General features: G+C 46.9%; 1 protein-coding gene and 1 long non-coding RNA gene across 7 annotated transcripts in view; both read right to left on the bottom strand.

Annotated features, from left to right (window-relative positions):
• Positions 1 to 1,474, bottom strand: part of LOC146425824 (uncharacterized) — a 2,037-nt gene extending 563 nt beyond the window's left edge. Inside the window, exon 1 of the long non-coding RNA XR_014846358.1 lies at positions 440 to 1,474. This is a non-coding gene — a long non-coding RNA (uncharacterized LOC146425824). The remainder of the gene's footprint in view (positions 1 to 439) is intronic.
• A 599-nt stretch (positions 1,475 to 2,073) lies between these two features.
• The window catches only part of PFKM (phosphofructokinase, muscle), a 32,447-nt gene continuing 15,642 nt past the window's right edge, over positions 2,074 to 18,878 (bottom strand). For 3 of the 6 annotated variants that reach the window (XM_085041181.1, XM_085041182.1, XM_085041180.1), the window contains 9 exons: positions 18,612 to 18,682; positions 17,534 to 17,621; positions 16,002 to 16,154; positions 13,587 to 13,751; positions 11,539 to 11,600; positions 10,394 to 10,505; positions 8,600 to 8,699; positions 3,464 to 3,569; positions 2,074 to 2,768 (listed from right to left, as the gene is read on the bottom strand). In XM_085041181.1, coding sequence (XP_084897307.1) covers positions 2,621 to 2,768; positions 3,464 to 3,569; positions 8,600 to 8,699; positions 10,394 to 10,505; positions 11,539 to 11,600; positions 13,587 to 13,751; positions 16,002 to 16,154; positions 17,534 to 17,621; positions 18,612 to 18,682 — 1,005 coding nt within the window. In that variant the 3' untranslated portion in view covers positions 2,074 to 2,620. The other 3 variants (XM_085041185.1, XM_085041184.1, XM_085041186.1) reach the window with 3 other exon arrangements.

Raw genomic sequence — 18,878 nt, 5'->3', positions numbered from 1 at the left:
CAAATTTCCACTTTGCCTTCAACTCATCACAACACCAGTCAGGAATCACTTCTTAAATCCCATAAAATTAAAAAAAATCCCATAAAATCAAAAAAAATTTCTCTAAAATTCCATAAAATTTTCTTTTATTTTTAACCCCAAAACCCTCAATCTCCATTTTCCTCTCAACTCATCACAACACAAACCCATAAAATTCCATAAATCCCATAAAATAAAATAAAAAATCCCATAAAATTCCCATAAAATAAAATAAAAAATCCCATAAAATTAAAATAAAAATCCCATAAAATTCCATAAAATCCCAAAAAACGTCCCCCTGGCTGTGGGAAAAACGAGATTTTGGGGTTTGCCTGATGGGAAATTTGGGATTTTGGGGTTTTTTTTAGTGGGAAAATTTGGGATTTTGGGATTTTTCCAGGTCATTTTTAACCCCAAAAACCTCAAATTTCCACTTTGCCTTCAACTCATCACAACACCAGTCAGGAATCACTTCTTAAATCCCATAAAATCCAAAAAAAATCCATAAAATTCCATAAAATTTCCATAAAATTCCATAAAATCCCATAAAATTTTCTTTTATTTTCAACCCCAAAACTCTCAATCTCCATTTTCCCCTCAACTCATCACAACACAATCCCATAAAATCCCATAAAATAAAATAAAAAATCCCATGAAATAAAATAAAAAATCCCATGAAATAAAATAAAAAATCCCATAAAATTCCATAAAATCCCAAAAAACGTCTCCCTGGCTGTGGGAAAAACGAGATTTTGGGGTTTTCCTGATGGGAAATTTGGGATTTTGGGGTTTTTTTAGTGGGAAAATTTGGGATTTTGGGGATTTTTCCAGGTCATTTTTAACCCCAAAACCCTCAAATTTCCACTTTGCTTTCAACTCATCACAACACCAGTCAGGAATCACTTCTTAAATCCCATAAAATAAAAAAAAAAATTCCATAAAATTCCATAAATTTTTCTTTTATTTTTAACCCCAAAACTCTCAGTCTCCACTTTCCCTTCAACTCATCACAACAACATTCAAGAACCTTTTCTTAAATCCCAAAAAATTCCATCAAATCCCACAAAAATCCCATAAAATTCCATAAAATCCCATAAAATAAAATAAAAATCCCATAAAATTCCATAAAATCCCATGAAATAAAAATAAAAAATCCCATAAAATTCCATAAAATCCCATAAAATTAAAATAAAATCCCATAAAATTCCATAAAATCCCAAAAAACATCCCCCTGGCTATGGGAAAAACGAGATTTTGGGGTTTTCCTGATGGGAAATTTGGGATTTTGGGATTTTCTGGATGGGAAATGTACAATTTTGGGGTTTTTCGAGTGGGAAATTTGGCATTTTGGGGTTTTTAGGGGATTTCTTTAAGTGGAAAATTTGGGATTTTGGGGTTTTCCCGATGGGAAATTTGGGATTTGGGTGTTTTTGAGAGGCAAATTTGGGATTTTTGGGTGGTTTTGAGTGGGAAATTCGGGTTTTTGTGGGTTTTTTTAGGGGGAAAAATGAGATTTTGAGGTGTTTTCGAGTGGGAAATTTCGGATTTTGAGGTGGTTTTGAGTGGTAAATTTGGGATTTTCTGGATGGGAAATTTGGGATTTTGGGTTTTTTCGAGTGGGAAAAATGAGATTTTGAGGTGGTTTTGAGCAGAAAATTTTGTATTTTGGGATGGTTTTGAGTGGAAAATTTGGGATTTTGGGATTTTCCTGATGGGAAATTTGGGATTTTGGGATGTTTTTGAGTAGGAAATTTGGGATTTTGGGACTTTCTGGATGGGGAATTTGGGATTTTGGGTTTTTTTCAAGTGGGAAATTCAGGATTTTGAGGTGTTTTTGAGAGGGAAATTTGGGATTTTCCCAATGGGAAATTCAGGATTTTGAGTTTTTTCGACTGGAAAATTTTGTATTTTGGGGTTTTCTTGATGGGAAATTTGGGATTTTGGGGGTTTTTTGAGTGGGAAATTCACGATTTTGGGGTGTTTTTCGAGTGGGAAATTCAGGATTTTTTGGTGTTTTTTAGTGGGAAATTTGGGATTTCGGGATTTTTTTGGGTGGGAATTTTGGGATTTTGGGGTTTTTTTGGGATTTTTAGGATTTCCCAGCTCACTGGCTGGCCTGAGGCACCAACACCTTCCTGGTCAGGTGCTCCAGGTGAGCTGTTTGTGGGGATTTTGGGGTTTTTTTGAGTGGGAAATTCGGAATTTTGAGGTTTTTTTGAGTGGGAATTTTGGGATTTTGGGGTTTTTTTGGGATTTCCCAGCTCACTGGCTGGGCTGGGGCACCAACACCTTCCTGGTCAGGTGCTCCAGGTGAGCTGTTTGTGGGGATTTTGGCGTTTTTTGAGTGGGAAATTCAGGATTTTGGGATGGTTTTGAGTGGGGATTTTGGGGTTTTTTTGAGTGGAAAAATTGGGATTTTCCTGATGGGAAATTTGGGATTTTGGGGTGTTTTTTAGTGGGAAAAATGAGATTTTGAGGTGTTTTTGAGTGGAAAATTCAGGATTTTTTGATGTTTTTGAGTAGGAACTTTGGGATTTCGGGATTTTTTTGAGTGGGAATTTTGGGATTTTGGGTTTTTTTGGGTTTTTTGGGATTTCCCAGCTCACTGGCTGGCCTGAGGCACCAGCACCTTCCTGGTCAGGTGCTCCAGGTGAGCTGTCTCAGACGTGTCCAGCTCGATGTTGTACTTGGCTAAGATCTTCAGGATCGGCCGCAGCTTCAGCCACCACTGCTCCTTGGGGATGCGGTGCCTGCGGGGACATTTTGGGGACAGTTGGGGACATTGGGGACATTTCTGGGGTTTATTGGGCATTTTGGGGACTTTTCTGGGACATTTGGGGACAGTTGGGGACATTTCTGGGACATTTCTGGGACATTTCTGGGGTTTATTTGACATTTTGAGGACATTTTGGGGACATTTAGGGACATTTGGGGACATTTCTGGGGTTTATTTGACATTTTGGGGACAGTTGGGGACATTCAGCCACCACTGCTCCTTGGGGATGTGGTGCCTGCAGGGACAGGGGACATTTGGGGACATTTCTGGGGACATTTAGGGACAGCTGGGGACATTTTGGGTTATTTTGGGGACATTTGGGGACATTTCTGGGACATTTGGGGACATTTAGAGACATTCAGCCACCACTGCTCCTTGGGGATGCGGTGCCTGCGGGGACATTTTGGGGACATTTGGGGACATTTGGGGACAGCTGGGGACATGGGGGATATTTTGGGGACATATCTGGGGTGGGAAAAGGGATTTGGGACATTCCTGGGGACATTCTTGGGATTTTTCCCACTTTCCAAGGGTGGAAAAAGATGGGAAAAAGGAGGAAAAAGATGGGAAAAAAAGGCAGAAAAAGTGACCAGGACAGGCTGTGGACATTCCAAGGGCTGAATTCCCAGATTTTTCCCTGGAAAAGGCTGGAAAAGGCTCGGCACTCACTCGAAATCCGTCTCCTGGCGCAGCTCAGTCAGAGGTTGGAACCTCAGGCTCCTCTTGCGCATCCCCAGCAGGCAGGCAGAGTCAGCTGTGTTGGCGAAAATACGACCTGGGGAGAGAGAATGTTCTGGAATGTTCCGGGAATATTCTGGGAATATTCTGGGAATGTTTGAGGATCTTTTGGGAATGTTTGGGAATGGTTGGGGATGGTTGGGAATGTGCTGGGAATGGCAGGCAGAGTCAGCTGTGTTGGCGAAAATCCGGCCTGGGGAGAGAGGGAATGTTCTGGAATGTTCCGGGAATGGTTGGGAATATTCTGGGAATAATTTGGGAATGTTTGAGGATCTTTTGGGAATGTTTGGGGATGGTTGGGGATGGTTGGGAATGTGCTGGGAATGGCAGGCAGAGTCAGCTGTGTTGGCGAAAATCCGGCCTGGGGAGAGAGAGAATGTTCTGGAATGTTCCGGGAATGGTCGGGAATAATCTCGGAATAATCTGGGCATAATCTGGAAATGTTCTGGGAATGGTTGGGAATAATCCGGGGATAATCTGGAAATGTTCTGGGAACATTCTGGGAATGTCTGGGAATCTTCCAGAAAGGGAGAACTCCTGGGAATGGAGAATTGATTGGGAATGTTTGGGGGTGGTTGGGGATCTCCTGGGAATGTTTGGGAATCTCCCAGAAAGGGAAAACTCTTGGGAATGGAGGATTGATTGGGAATGTTTGGGGATATCTGGGAATGGTTGGGAATGTTTGGGAATGGTTTGGAATAATCTGGGAATGGCAGGCAGAGTCAGCTGTGTTGGCGAAAATCCGGCCTGGGGAGAGAGAGAATGTTCTGGAATGTTCCGGGAATATTCTGGGAATAATCTGGGAATAATTTGGGATATTCCAGGAAGGTCTTGGGAATGTCTGGGAATCTCCTGGGAATGTTTGGGAATCTTCCAGAAAGGAAAAACTCTTGGGAATGTTTGGAAATTTCTGGGAATGTTTGGGAATCTTCCAGAAAGGGAGAACTCCTGGGAATGGAGGATTGATTGAGAATGGTTGGGAATGGTTGGGAATTTTCTGGGAATAATCTGGGAATGTCCAGGAATCTCCTGGAAGTGTTTGGGAATCTTCCAGAAAGGGAAGACTCTTGGGAATGTTTGGGAATCGCCTGGGAATGGAGATTGGGAATGGTTGGGAATTTTCTGGGAATAATCTGGGAATAATCTGAGAATGTCCTGGGAATGTTTGGGGATGGTTGAATATTCTGGGAATGTGCTGGGAATGGCAGGCAGAGTCAGCAGTGTTGGCGAAAATCCGGCCTGGGGAGAGAGAATGTTCTGGAATGTTCCGGGAATAATCTGGGAATAATCCAGGAATGTTTGAGGATCTTTTGGGAATGTTTGGGAATCTTCTGGAAGTGTTTGGGAATCTTCCAGAGAGGGAAAACTCTTGGGAATGGAGGATTGATTGGGAATGTTTGGGGATATCCTGAAATTGGTTGGGAATGGTTGGGAATTTTCTGGGAATGTCCTGGGAATGGTTGGGAATAATCTGGGAATGGTTGAATATTCTGGGAATGTCCTGGGAATGGTTGGGAATGGTTTGGAATAATCTGGGAATGGCAGGCAGAGTCAGCAGTGTTGGCGAAAATACGGCCTGGGGAGAGAGGGAATGTTCTGGAATGTTCTGAGAATATTCTGGGAATAATCTGGGAATAATCTGGAAATGTTCTGAGAATCTCCTGGGAATGTTCTGGGAATGGTTGGGAATAATCTGGGGATAATCTGGAAATGTTCTGGGAACATTCCAGGAATGTTTGGGAATCTTCCGGAAAAGTGAAAACTCTTGGGAATGGAGAATTGATTGGGAATGTTTGGGGATATCCTGAAATTGGTTGGGAATGGTTGGGAATTTTTTGGGAATAATCTGGGAATGTTTGGGAATGTCTGGGAATGTTCCAGGAATGTCTTGAGATCTTTTGGGGATGGTTGGGAATGTGCTGGGAATGGCAGGCAGAGTCAGCTGTGTTAGTGAAAATACGGCCTGGAGAGAGAGAATGTTCTGGAATGTTCCAGGAATGGTTGGGAATAATCTGGGAATAATCTGGGATATTCTGGGAATGGTTGGGAATAATCTGGAAATGTCCTGGGAATAATCTGGGAATGTTTGGGAATCTCCTGGAAGTGTTTGGGAATCTTCCAGAAAGGGAAAACTCTTGGGAATGTTTGGGAATTGCCTGGGAATGGAGATTGGGAATGGTTGGGAATGTTCTGGGAATAATCTGGGAATGTCCTGGGAATGTTTGGGAATGTTTTGGGATCTTCTGGGAATGGGTGGGAATATCTGGGAATGGCAGGCAGAGTCAGCTGTGTTGGCAAAAATCCGGCCTGGGGAGAGAGAATGTTCTGGAATGTTCCAGGAATAATCTGGGAATAATCCGGGAATAATCTGGAAGTGTTCTGGGAACATTCCAGGAATGTTCTGGGAATGGTTGGATATTCTGGGAATGTCCTGGGAATGGTTGGGAATGTTTGGGAATCTCCCTGGAATCGGAATATTCCGGGAATGTCTGGAGATTTGTTGAGAATCTCTGGGAGTGGTTGGGAATATTTGGGAATCTTCCAGAAAGGGAAAACTGGGAATATTTGGGAATCTCCTGGGAATGGAGATTGGGAATGTTTGGGAATCTCCCAGAAATGGAAAACTCTTGGGAATGGACGATTGATTTGGAATGTTTGGGAATATTCCTGGGAATGGCTGGGAATGTCCTGGGAATAATCTGGGAACATCCAGGAATGTTCTGGGAATGGTTGGGAATAATCTGGGAATGGTTGAATATTCTGGGAATGTTCTGGGAATGTTCTGGGGATGGTTGGAAATGGTTGGGGATCTTCTGGGAATGTTTGGGAATCTTCCAGAAAGGGAGAACTCCTGGGAATGGAGGATTGATTGGGAATGTTTGGGAATATCCTGGGAATGGTTGGGAATTTTCTGGGAATAATCTGGGAATGTCCAGGAATCTCCTGGGAATGTTTGGGAATCTTCAGGAACCTGGGAATGGCTGGGAATGTTCCAGGAATGTCTTGAGATCTTTTGGGAATGTTTGGGAATAATCTGGGAATGGCAGGCAGAGTCAGCTGTGTTGGCGAAAATCCGGCCTGGGGAGAGAGAATGTTCTGGAATGTTCTGGGAATAATCTGGGAGTAATCTGGAAATGTTCTGGGAACATTCCAGGAATGTTTGAGAGTCTCCTGGGAATGTTTGGGAATCTTCCAGAAAGGGAAAACTCTTGGGAATGTTTGGGAATTTCTGGAAATGTTTGGGAATCTCCCAGAAAGGGAGAACTCTTGGGAATGGAGGATTGATTGGGAATGTTTGGAGATATCCCTGGGAATGGCTGGGAATGGTTGGGAATTTTCTGGGAATAATCTGGGAATGTCCTGGGAATGTCTGGGAATATTCCAGGAATGTCTTGAGATCTTTTGGGGATGGTTGGGAATGTGCTGGGAATGGCAGGCAGAGTCGGCAGTGTTGGCGAAAATCCGGCCTGGGGAGAGAGAATGTTCTGGGAATGGTTTGGAATATTCTGGGAATGTTTGAGGATCTTTTGGGAATGGTTGGGAATCTTCTGGAAGTGTTTGGGAATCTTCCAGAAAGGGAGAACTCTTGGGAATGGAGGATTGATTGGGAATGTTTGGGAATATTCCTGGGAATGGCTGGGAATGTCCTGGGAATAATCTGGGAATGTTCTGGGAATGGTTGAATATTCTGAGAATGTTCTGGGAATGTCCTGGGAATGGTTGGGAATGTTTGGGAATCTCCCTGGAATCTGGGAATGGCTGGGAATATTCCGGGAATATCTGGAGATTTTTGGGGAATCTCTGGGAGTGGTTGGGAATGTTTGGGAATCTTCCAGAAAGGGAAAACTGGGAATGTTTGGGAATCTCCTGGGAATGGAGATTGGGAATGTTTGGGAATCTCCCAGAAAGGGAAAACTCTTGGGAATGGACGATTGATTTGGAATGTTTGGGAATATTCCTGGGAATGGCTGGGAATGTCCTGGGAATAATCTGGGAACATCCAGGAATGTTCTGGGAATGGTTGAATATTCTGGGAATGTTCTGGGAATGTTCTGGGGATGGTTGGGAATGTTTGGGAATGTCCTGGGAACAGTTGGAAATGGTTGGGGATCTTCTGGGAATGTTTGGGAATCTTCCAGAAAGGGAGAACTCCTGGGAATGGAGGATTGATTGGGAATGTTTGGGAATATCCTGGGAATGGTTGGGAATTTTCTGGGAATAATCTGGGAATGTCCAGGAATCTCCTGGGAATGTTTGGGAATCTTCAGGAACCTGGGAATGGCTGGGAATCTCTCTGGAATCTGGGAATGTCTGGGAATGTTCCAGGAATGTCGTGAGATCTTTTGGGAATGTTTGGGGATGGTTGGGAATGTGCTGGGAAATGTTTGGGAATCTTCCAGAAAAGGAAAACTCCTGGGGATGGAAGATTGGGAATGTTTGGGAATATTCCTGGGAATGTTTGAGGATCTCTGGGAATATTCCAGGAATGTTTGGGAATGTCTGGGAATCTTCCAGAAATGTGGGAATGTTTGGGAATCCCCTGGGAATGTTTGGGAACCTCATGGAGCAGAGGTTGGGAATGTTTGGAATCTTCCAAAAAGGCACTTTTTGGAAATGTTTTGGGAATATTTTGGGAATTCCCATTGGGATCACCCACCGTTTTGGGATTTTAGGAATGTTTTGGGATTTTGGGAATTAATTTTAGGATCATCCACTATTTTGGGAATTTGGGATTTGGGGAATATTTTGGGAATTCCTTTTGGGATTCTGGGAATTCCTTTGGGATTTTGGGAATTCCTTTTGGGATTTTGAGAATTCCTTTGGGATTTTGGGAATATTTTGGGAATTCCTTTTGGGATTTTGGGAATCTTTTGGGAATTCCTTTGGGATTTTGGGAATATTTTGGGAATTCCTTTTGGGATTTTGGGAATGTTTTGGGAATTCCTTCAGGATTTTGGGAACATTTTGGGAATTCCTTTGGGATTTCGGGAACATTTTGGGAATTTGGGATTTTGAGAATCTTTTGGGAATATTTTGGGATTTTGGGATCATTTTGGGATCACCCACCGTGCCGGGAGCATTCCTTGATCTTGCCGCTGATCCAAGCCACAGCTTTGGCTCCCATCTTGGTGCCAAAATTCCTGTCGAACGGCGTGGGGCAGCCTCCCTGAAACACCGGGAAAAATGGGAAAAAATCGGGAAAAACATCGGGATGAGGTGGGAAAAAACCCGGGAAAAACACCGGGATGAGGTGGGGAAAAAAACGGGAAAAACACCGGAAAAAAATCGGGATGAGGCAGGAAAAACCTGGGGAAAACCTCCGGCATGAAGTGGGAAAAATCCGGGGAAAAAAACCAGGGGAAAAAACCCAGAATGAACCAGGAAAAACCCCGGGATGAGGTGAGAAAAAACTTGGGATGAGGTGGGAAAAACCTGATCCCATTCCCAGCGGGAAAAACCCCAGAATGAGTCGGGGAAAAAAATGGGAAAAACCCAGGACGAGGTGAGAAAAGCAGCAGGAAAAATCCTGGGATGAGCTGGAAAAAATCGTAGGAAAAATCCCAGGATGAGGTGGGAGAAAGCCCCGGAATGAGCCGGGAAAAACCTCGGAAAAAACCCAGGGATGAACCGGGAAAAACACCAGAGAAAACCCGGGATGAGCTGGGAAAAAAACCCAGGATGAACCAGGAAAAACCCCAGGAAAAACCCAGGATGAGCCGGGAAAAAACCGGGAAAAAGCTGGGAAAAACCCCAGGATGAGGTGAGAAAAAACTCGGGATGAGGTGGGAAAAACCTCAGGAAAAATCCCGGGATGAGGTGAGAAAAACCCTCATCCCATTCCCGGCGGGAAAAACTCGGGACGAGTCGGGAAGAACCTGGGATGAAGTGGGAAAAACCCTAGAAAAACCCCAGGATGAGGTGAGAAAAAACTCGGGATGAGGTTGGAAAAACCAGGAAAAACACTGGGATGAGGTGAGAAAAACCCTGGGAAAATCCTGGGATGAGGTGAGAAAAACCCTAATCCCATTCCCGGTGGAAAAACCCCAGAATGAGTTGGGAAAAAAAACCCCAAATGAGTTGGGAAAAAGCCAGCATGAGGCGGGAAAAACCTCGGGATGAGTCGGGAAAAAATACCGGGATGAGGTGGGAAAAACCTGATCCCATTCCCGGCAGGAAAAATCCCGGGATGGGTTGGGAAAAAACTGGGATGAGGTGAGAAAAAAACCAGGATGAGTCAGGGAAAAAACTGGGATGAGGAGGGAAAAACTGATCCCATTCCTGGTGGGAAAAACCCGGGATGAGCTGGAAAAAAAATGGGAAATTCCTGGGAAAAACCCCTAGGATGAGGAGGGAAAAAAACCCGGGATGAGCCAGGAAAAGCCTGGGATGAGCTGGGAAAAATCCTAGGAAAAATCCCAGGGATGAGGTGGGAAAAACCTCAGGAAAAATCCCGGGATCAGCTGGGAAAAATGCGGGGAAAACCTCAGAGATGACACGGGAAAAACTCGGGAAAAACCGCGAAAAAACCGGGGATGAGATGGGAAAAACCCCGGGAAAAATCCAGGAATGAGGTGGGAAAAATCCGGAAAAAAACCAGGATGAGGCAGGGAAAACCCCGGGAAAAACACCAGGAAAAAAATCCGGTATGAGGTAGGAAAAACCTCAGGAAAAATCCTGGGATGAAGTGGGAAAAACCTCGAGGATGAACCAGGAAAAACCCTGGAGGGAGTCAGGAAAAAACCCGAGAAAAAACCAGGAAAAAAACGGGAAAAAAACGGAAAAAACCGGGAAAAAAATGGAAAAAACTGCAGGAAAAGCCCAGGAAAATCCCAAATGTCCCGACCCCAATCCCATTCCCACCTGCTGCATGTGGCCCAAAACGTTTTTCCGGCAGTCGAAAATTCCCTTTCCTTCCTCGGAGTAAAGGTTGTACATGAAATCCGTGGTGTAGTTCTCGTTGCAGCGCTCGTTCCTACGGAAAATCCCAAAAAATTCTATCAATCCCAAAGAATTCTCTCAATCCCAAATCCCAAATAATTCCTACATCCTAAATCTGTGGTGTAGTTCTCGTTGCAGCGCTCGTTCCTAGGGAAAATCCCAAAAAATTCTATCAATCCCAAAGAATTCTCTCAATCCCAAATCCCAAATAATTCCTACATCCTAAATCTGTGGTGTAGTTCTCGTTGCAGCGCTCGTTCCTATGGAAAATCCCAAAAAATTCCTTCAATCCCAAACAAAAATTCCCTGATCCTAAATCCTAAACAATTCCTTGATCCCAAATCCGTGGTGTAGTTCTCGTTGCAGTGCTCGTTCCTAGGGAAAATCCCAAAAAAATTCATCAATCCCAAATCCCAAACCATTCCCTGATCCCAAATCCGTGGTGTAGTTCTCGTTGCAGCGCTCGTTCCTACGGAAAATCCCAAAAAATTCTATCAATCCCAAAGAATTCTCTCAATCCCAAATCCCAAATAATTCCTACATCCTAAATCTGTGGTGTAGTTCTCGTTGCAGTGCTCGTTCCTACGGAAAATCCCAAAAAATTCATCAATCCCAAATCCCAAAGAATTCCCTGATCCCAAATCCGTGGTGTAGTTCTCATTGCAGTGCTCGTTCCTATGGAAAATCCCAAAAAATTCCTTCAATCCCAAACAAAAATTCCCTGATCCTAAATCCTAAACAATTCCCTGATCCCAAATCCGTGGTGTAGTTCTCGTTGCAGCGCTTGTTCCTAGGGAAAATCCCAAAAAATTCCTTCAATCCCAAAGAATTCCCTCAATCCCAAAGAATTCTCCTGATCCTAAATCCTAAACCCTAAACCATTCCCTGATCCCAAATCCGTGGTGAAGTTCTCACTATAGCGTTCATCCCTACAGTGGGAATAAATCCCAAACCATTCCCCTGATCCCAAATCCCAATGAATTCCCCTCATCCCAAAGAATTCCCCTGATCCCAAACCCAATTCCCCTGACCCCAAATCCCCCAAATCCCCCAAATCCCAAACCCACCTGAGCACGAGGCCTCTCTTCACTGTGGTCTTCATCTTCTCCGTCAGGTGCTCCACATTGGCCTGTGGGGTCGGGAATGGGATCGGGATTGGGGTCAGGAATGGGGTCAGGAATGGGATTGGGGTTGGGAATGGGATCAGGAATGGGATTGGGATCAGGAATTGGATTGGGGTTGGGAATGGGATCAGGAATGGGATTGGGGTTGGGAATGGGATGGAATGGGGTCAGGAATGGGATTGGGGTTGGGAATGGGATCGGGAATGGGATTGGGGTCGGGAATGGGATCGGGAATGGGATTGGGGTTGGGAATGGGGTCAGGAATGGGATCGGGATTGGGGTCAGGAATGGGGTCAGGAATAGGATTGAGGTTGGGAATGGGATGGAATGGGGTCAGGAATGGGATTGGGGTTGGGAATGGGATCGGGATTGGGGTCAGAATGGGGTCAGAATGGGATCAGGAATAGGATCGGGAGTGGGGTCAGGAATGGGGATTGGGAATGGGGTCAGAATGGTGTTGGGATTGGGATCAGGAATGGGGAATGGGATCAGGAATGGGGCTGGGAATAGGGCAGGAATGGGGTCAGGAGTGGGGATGGGAATAGGATCAGGAGTGGGGTTGGGAATGGGGAATGGGGTTGGGAATGGGATCGGGAGTGGGGAACGGGATTGGGACAGGAATGGGGTCAGGAGTGGGGAATGGGATCAGGAATAGGATCAGGAGTGGGGTCAGGAATGGGGCTGGGAATAGGATCAGGAGTAGGGTTGGGAATGGGGTCGGGAATGGGATTGAGAGTGGGGAACAGGATTGGGACAGGAATGGGGAATGGGATCAGGAATAGGATCAGGAATGGGGTTGGGAATGGGGAATGGGATCAGGAATGGGGCTGGGAATTGGGCAGGAATGGGATTGGGAGTGGGGAATGGGATTGGGAGAGGAATGGGGTCAGGAATTGGGAATGGGATCAGGAATAGGATCAGGAATGGGGTCAGGAGTGGGGCTGGGAATGGGGTTTGTAATGGGAACCACTCATGACCCAGGTGACACAGGTGACACACAGGTGACACTGGGGACAAGTGTGTCCCCACCTGCAGGTCACAGCTGCTGAAGGGCTCCTCATAGATATAGGGTGGGAATGGGGTTTGTCATGGGATTATTGGGGTTTCTAATGGGATTTTCTATGGGAACCAATGCACCCAGGTGACACAGGTGACACTCCTAGCTGTCCCCACCTGCAGGTCATGGCTGCTGAAGAACTCCTCATAGACACAGAGTGGGAAAGGGGTTGATAATGGGATTTGTTATGGGGTTTGTAATGGGATTTTCTATGGGAACCACAACACACGGGTGACACAGGTGACCCCACAGGTGACACTGGGGACAGGTGTGTCCCCACCTGCAGGTCACAGCTGCCGAAGGGCTCCTCATAGATATAGGGTGGGAATGAGGTTTGTCATGGGATTATTGGGGTTTCTAATGGGATTTTCTATGGGAACCACTGCACCCAGGTGACACAGGTGACACTCCTAGCTGTCCCCACCTGCAGGTCGCAGCTGCTGAAAGGTTCCTCATAGATATAGGGTGTGAATGGGATTTGCTATGGGGTTTCTAATGGGATCTGTTATAGGATTTCCTATGGGAACCAACGCAGCCAGGTGACACAGGTGACACACAGGTGACATCACAGGTGACATCACAGGTGTGTCCCCACCTGCAGGTCACAGCTGCTGAAGGACTCTCCATAAATACAAGTGGGAATGGGATTTCTAATGGGGTTTCTAATGGGATTTTCTATGGGAACCACTGAGCCCAGGTGACCCAGGTGACACCACAGGTGACACAGGTGACCCAGGTGCCACAGGTGACACCACAGGTGTGTCCCCATCTGCAGGTTGCAGCTGCTGAAGGACTCTCCATAAATACAAGTGGGAATGGGATTATTGGGGTTTCTAATGGGATTTTCTATGGGAACCAATGCACCCAGGTGACACAGGTGACCCACAGGTGACACACAGGTGACACCCAGGTGACACCACAGGTGTGTCCCCACCTGCAGGTCGCGGCTGCCGAAGGGCTCCTCGTAGATGTAGGCGGCGTCGGCGCCGGCCGCTAGCCCAGCCATGGTGGCCAAGTAGCCACAGAAACCTCCCATGGTCTCGATGATGAACACGCGGCGCTTGGTGCCGGCGGCAGACTGCTTGATGAGGTCACAGGTCTGGGATTTGGGGTGAAAAACGGGGATTTTGGGTCAGAGAAATGGGATTTAGGGTCAGGAGATCCACCATGGACTGCTTGATGAGGTCACAGGTCTGAAAATTGGGGTGAAAAACGGGGATTTTGGGGTTAAAAATGGGATTTAGGGTCAGGAGATCAACCATGGACTGCTTGATGAGGTCACAGGTCTGAAAATTGGGGTGAAAAATGGGGATTTTGGGTCAGAGAAAGGGGTTTGGGGTCAGGAGACTGCTTGATGAGGTCACAGGTCTGGATTTGGGGTTAAAAATGGGGATTTTGGGTCAGAGAAATGGGATTTAGGGTCAGGAGATCCACCATGGACTGCTTGATGAGGTCACAGGTCTGGGTTTGGGGTGAAAAATGGGGATTTTGGGTGAAAAATGGGATTTAGGGTCAGGAGATTGGGGCGCCAGCAGTCGACTGCTTGATGAGGTCACAGGTCTGGGTTTGGGGTGAAAAACAGGGATTTTGGGTTCAAAAATGGAATTTAGGGTCAGAAAATCTACCATGGACTGCTTGATGAGGTCACAGGTCTGGATTTGGGGTGAAAAATGGGGATTTTGGGGTTAAAAAATGGGATTTAGGGTCAGGAGATTGGGGTGCCGGCAGCCGACTGCTTGATGAGGTCACAGGTCTGAAAATTGGGGTGAAAAATGGGGATTTTGGGTCAGAGAAATGGGATTTAGGGTCTGCAGACTGCTTGATGAGGTCACAGGTCTGGGATTGGGGTGAAAAATGGGGATTTTGGGTCAGAGAAATGGGATTTAGGGTCAGGAGATCCACCATGGACTGCTTGATGAGGCCACAGGTCTGGATTTGGGGTGAAAACCAGAGATTTTGGGTTAAAAAATGGGATTTAGGGTCAGGAGATCAACCATGGACTGCTTGATGAGGTCACAGGTCTGGATTTGGGGTGAAAACCAGAGATTTTGGGTCGGAGAAATGGGATTTAGGGTCAGGAGATCAACCATGGACTGCTTGATGAGGTCACAGGTCTGAAAATTGGGGTGAAAAATGGGGATTTTGGGTCAGAGAAAGGAGTTTGGGGTCAGGAGACTGCTTGATGAGGTCACAGGTCTGGGATTGGGGTGAAAAATGGGGATTTTGGGTTAAAAAATGGGATTTAGGGTCAGGAAAAAGGGATTTAGGGTTTGCAGACTGCTTGATGAGGTCACAGGTCTGGGTTTGGGGTGAAAAAATGGGGATTTAGGGTCAGAAAAAGAGATTTGACTATGGTGATGGTGTTTGGGATCAGGGATTTGGGGTATTTATGGGATTTTCGGGGTCTCATGTTGGTGATGGTGTTGAGGGCAGTTTAGGGTATTTTCGGGGTGTTTTTGGGGTATTTCAGGGTATTTTTGGGATGTTTTTGGGATATTTTATGGGATTTTCTGTCTCTCACGTCGGTGATGGTGTTGAGGGTGGTTTAGGGGATGATTTGGGTTATTTTCAGGGTGTTTTTGGGGTATTTTACGGTATTTTTGGCTCTCATGTTGGTGATGGTGTTGAGGGTGATTTAGGGTATTTTTGGGGTGTTTTTGGGGTATTTTTGGGGTATTTCTGTCTCTCATGTTGGTGATGGTGTTGAGGGTGGTTTAGGGGATTATTTAGGGTATTTTTGGGGTATTTTATGGGATTTTCTGTCTCTCACATTGGTGATGGTGTTGAGGGTGGTTTAGGGGATGATTTGGGTTATTTTCAGGGTGTTATTTGGGATTTTCTGTCTCTCACGTTGGTGATGGTGTTGAGGGTGGTTTAGGGGATGATTTGGGTTATTTTCAGGGTGTTTTTGGGGTATTTTATGGAATTTTCAGGCTCTCACGTTGGTGATGGTGTTGAGGGTGATTTAGGGTGTTTTTGGGATATTTTATGGGATTTTCTGTCTCTCACGTTGGTGATGGTGTTGAGGGTGGTTTAGGGGATGATTTGGGTTATTTTCAGGGTGTTTTTGGGGTGTTTCTGTCTCTCACGTTGGTGATGGTGTTGAGAGCAGTTTAGGGTATTTTTGGGGTGTTTTTGGGGTATTTTTGGGGTATTTCTGTCTCTCACGTTGGTGATGGTGTTGAGGGTGATTTAGAGTATTTTCGGGGTGTTTTTGGGGTATTTTTGGGATGTTTTTGGGATATTTTATGGGATTTTCTGTCTCTCACGTTGGTGATGGTGTTGAGAGCAGTTTAGGGGATTATTTAGGGTATTTTTGGGGTATTTTATGGGATTTTCTGTCTCTCACATTGGTGATGGTGTTCAGAGCCGTGTCGGCGCCGATGCTGAAGTCGGAGCCGGGGACATTGTTGGACACGGTGGCAGGGATGATGCACAGCGGGATGCAGAGCTCCTCGTAGCGGGAACGGCCCTCCACCAGCTCCAGGCCACCCGTGAACGCCTGGGGACATCATTGGGGACATTGGGGTCAGTGGGGACATTGGGGTCAATGGGGGCATTGGGGACACTGGGGACATTGGGGACACAGAGCTCCTCGTAGCGGGAACGGCCCTCCACCAGCTCCAGGCCACCTGTGAACGCCTGGGGACATCACTGGGGACATTGGGGACATTGGGGTCAATGGAGACACTGGGAACATTGGGGTTATTTGGATCACTGGGGACAATGGGGACATTGGGGACACGGAGCTCCTCGTAGCGGGAACGGCCCTCCACCAGCTCCAGGCCACCTGTGAACGCCTGGGGACATTGGGGTTATTTGGATCAGTGGGGACATTGGGGACATTGGGGACATTGGGGACACAGAGCTCCTCATAGCGAGAATGACCTTCGACCAGCTCCAGGCCACCCGTGAACGCCTGGAGACAATGGGGACATTGGGGACATTGGGGACAATGGGGATATTGGGATCAATGGGAACACTGGGGACATTGAGGACATTGGGGACATTGGGGACACAGAGCTCCTCGTAGCGGGAACGACCCTCCACCAGCTCCAGGCCACCCGTGAACGCCTGGGGACATCACTGGGGACATTGGGGTCAGTGGAGGCATTGGGGATATTGGGGGCAATGGGGACATTGGGGTCATTGGGATCAATAGGGACACTGGGGAGATTGGGGTTATTGGGGACATTGGGATCAGTGGGATCATTTGGGTGATTTGGATCAATGGGGACATTGGGGTCATTGGGATCAATGGGGATATTGGGGACTTTGGGGACATTGGGGATAATGGGGTCATTGGGGTCATTGGGATCAATGGGGACATTAGAGTCATTGGAGATATTGGGGACATTGGGATCAATGGGGACACTGGGGATAAAGGGGATAATGGGGACATCATTGGGGACATTGGGGATAATGGGGACATTGGGGACATTGGGGGCATTGAAGTCATTGGAGATATTGGGGACATTGGGGGCATTGGGATCAATGGGGACACTGGGGACAGTGGGGATGATGGGGATAATGGGGACATCATTGGGGACATTGGGGTCATTGGGGTCATTGAGGACACTGGGGACATTGGGGATAATGGGGATATCATTGGGGACATCATTGGGGACATCATTGGGGACATTGGGGTCATTGGGATCAATGGGGACACTGGGGACAGTGGGGATAATGGGGATAATGGGGACATCATTGGGGACACTGGGGACATTAGGGACATTGGGGTCATTGGGGACATTGGGGATACTGGGGGCATTAGGGACATTGGGGACATTGGCGGCATTGGGATCAATGGGGACACTGGGGTCAGTGGGGATAGTGGGGACATCACTGGGGACACCGGGGACACTGGCCACGCCCGCTGACCTCGAAGCCGCCGATGATGATGAGCCCGTGGATCTCGAACTTGCTGATGTTGGCACTGATCTCCTCGAAGTACTTCTTGGGGAGAGTCCTGGGAAAGGGGAAATCACCCCAAATCACTCCTAATGACCCCAAATCACCCCAAATAACCCCAAATCACCCCAAATCACCCCAGATCTCCCCAAATCACCCCAAATCACTCCTAATGACCCCAAATGACCCCAAATAACCCCAAATCACCCCAGATCACCCCAAATTACCCCAAATTACCCCAAATTACCCCAAATAACCTCAATGATCCCACAGGGACCCCAATGACCCCACTGGGACCACAGTGACCTCAAAGGGACCCCAATGACCCCAAAGTGACCTCAAAGAGACCCCAATGACCCCAAAGTGACCCCAAATGGACTCCAATGACCACAATGATCCCAATGACTTCAAAACCCCAAAGGGGCTCCAGGGACCTCAATGGGACCCCAATGATCCCAATGACTCCAAATGGACCCAAACGACCCAAATGGACCCCAAATGTACCTCAGTGACCCCACAGGGATCACGATGACCACAGTGATCCCAATGACTACAAAGACCCCAATTACCCAAATGACCCCAATGGGATCCCAATGATCCCAAAGGGACGCCAATGACCCCAAAGGGACCCAAATGACCTCAACGACCCCAAAGAGACCCTAAAGGGACCTCAAAGGGACACCAAAGGGACTCTAAAAGGATCACAGTGACCCCAATGGGACCACAGTGACCCCAATGGGACCCTAATGGGACCCCAATGACCCCTAATGACCCCAAAGGGACCACAGTGACCCCGATTACCCCAAATGACTCCAATGACCCCAAAGGGATCCTAAAGGGACCACAATGACCCCAATGAGGCTACAGTGACCACAATGACCCCAAATGGACCCAAATGACCCCAAATGGACCACAATGACCCCACAGGAACCCCAAATGACTCTAAAGTGATCCAAATGACCCCAAAGGGACCCCAAAGTGACCCAAATGACCCCAAATGACCCCAAAGTGACCCAAATGACCCCAAATGACCCCACAGGGGTGTCACCTCTTGGTGCCCAGTTTGGATCCTCCCAGCCCAGTCCAGCTGCCCACAGCGTCCCAACTGATCTGCTCCACCTGGGGAAACGGCATTTATGGGATTTGGGGTCAGACAGACCCATTTGCCCCCATTTCCCTCATTTTCTCCACATCCCAATCCCTTTTCCCACCCTTTTTTCCCATTTTGCCCCAATTTTTCCCATTTCTCTCCCATCCCAACCCCTTTTCCCATCATTTGCCCCCATTTTTCTCTCTACCCCACCCTTTTCCCCCA

The sequence above is a fragment of the Lichenostomus cassidix genome, chromosome 29, assembly GCF_008360975.1.
Source record: "Lichenostomus cassidix isolate B80296 chromosome 29, HeHo_3.0, whole genome shotgun sequence".
In the NCBI taxonomy this organism is placed as follows: domain Eukaryota; kingdom Metazoa; phylum Chordata; class Aves; order Passeriformes; family Meliphagidae; genus Lichenostomus; species Lichenostomus cassidix.
This window is presented reverse-complemented; position numbering and strand designations above follow the sequence as displayed.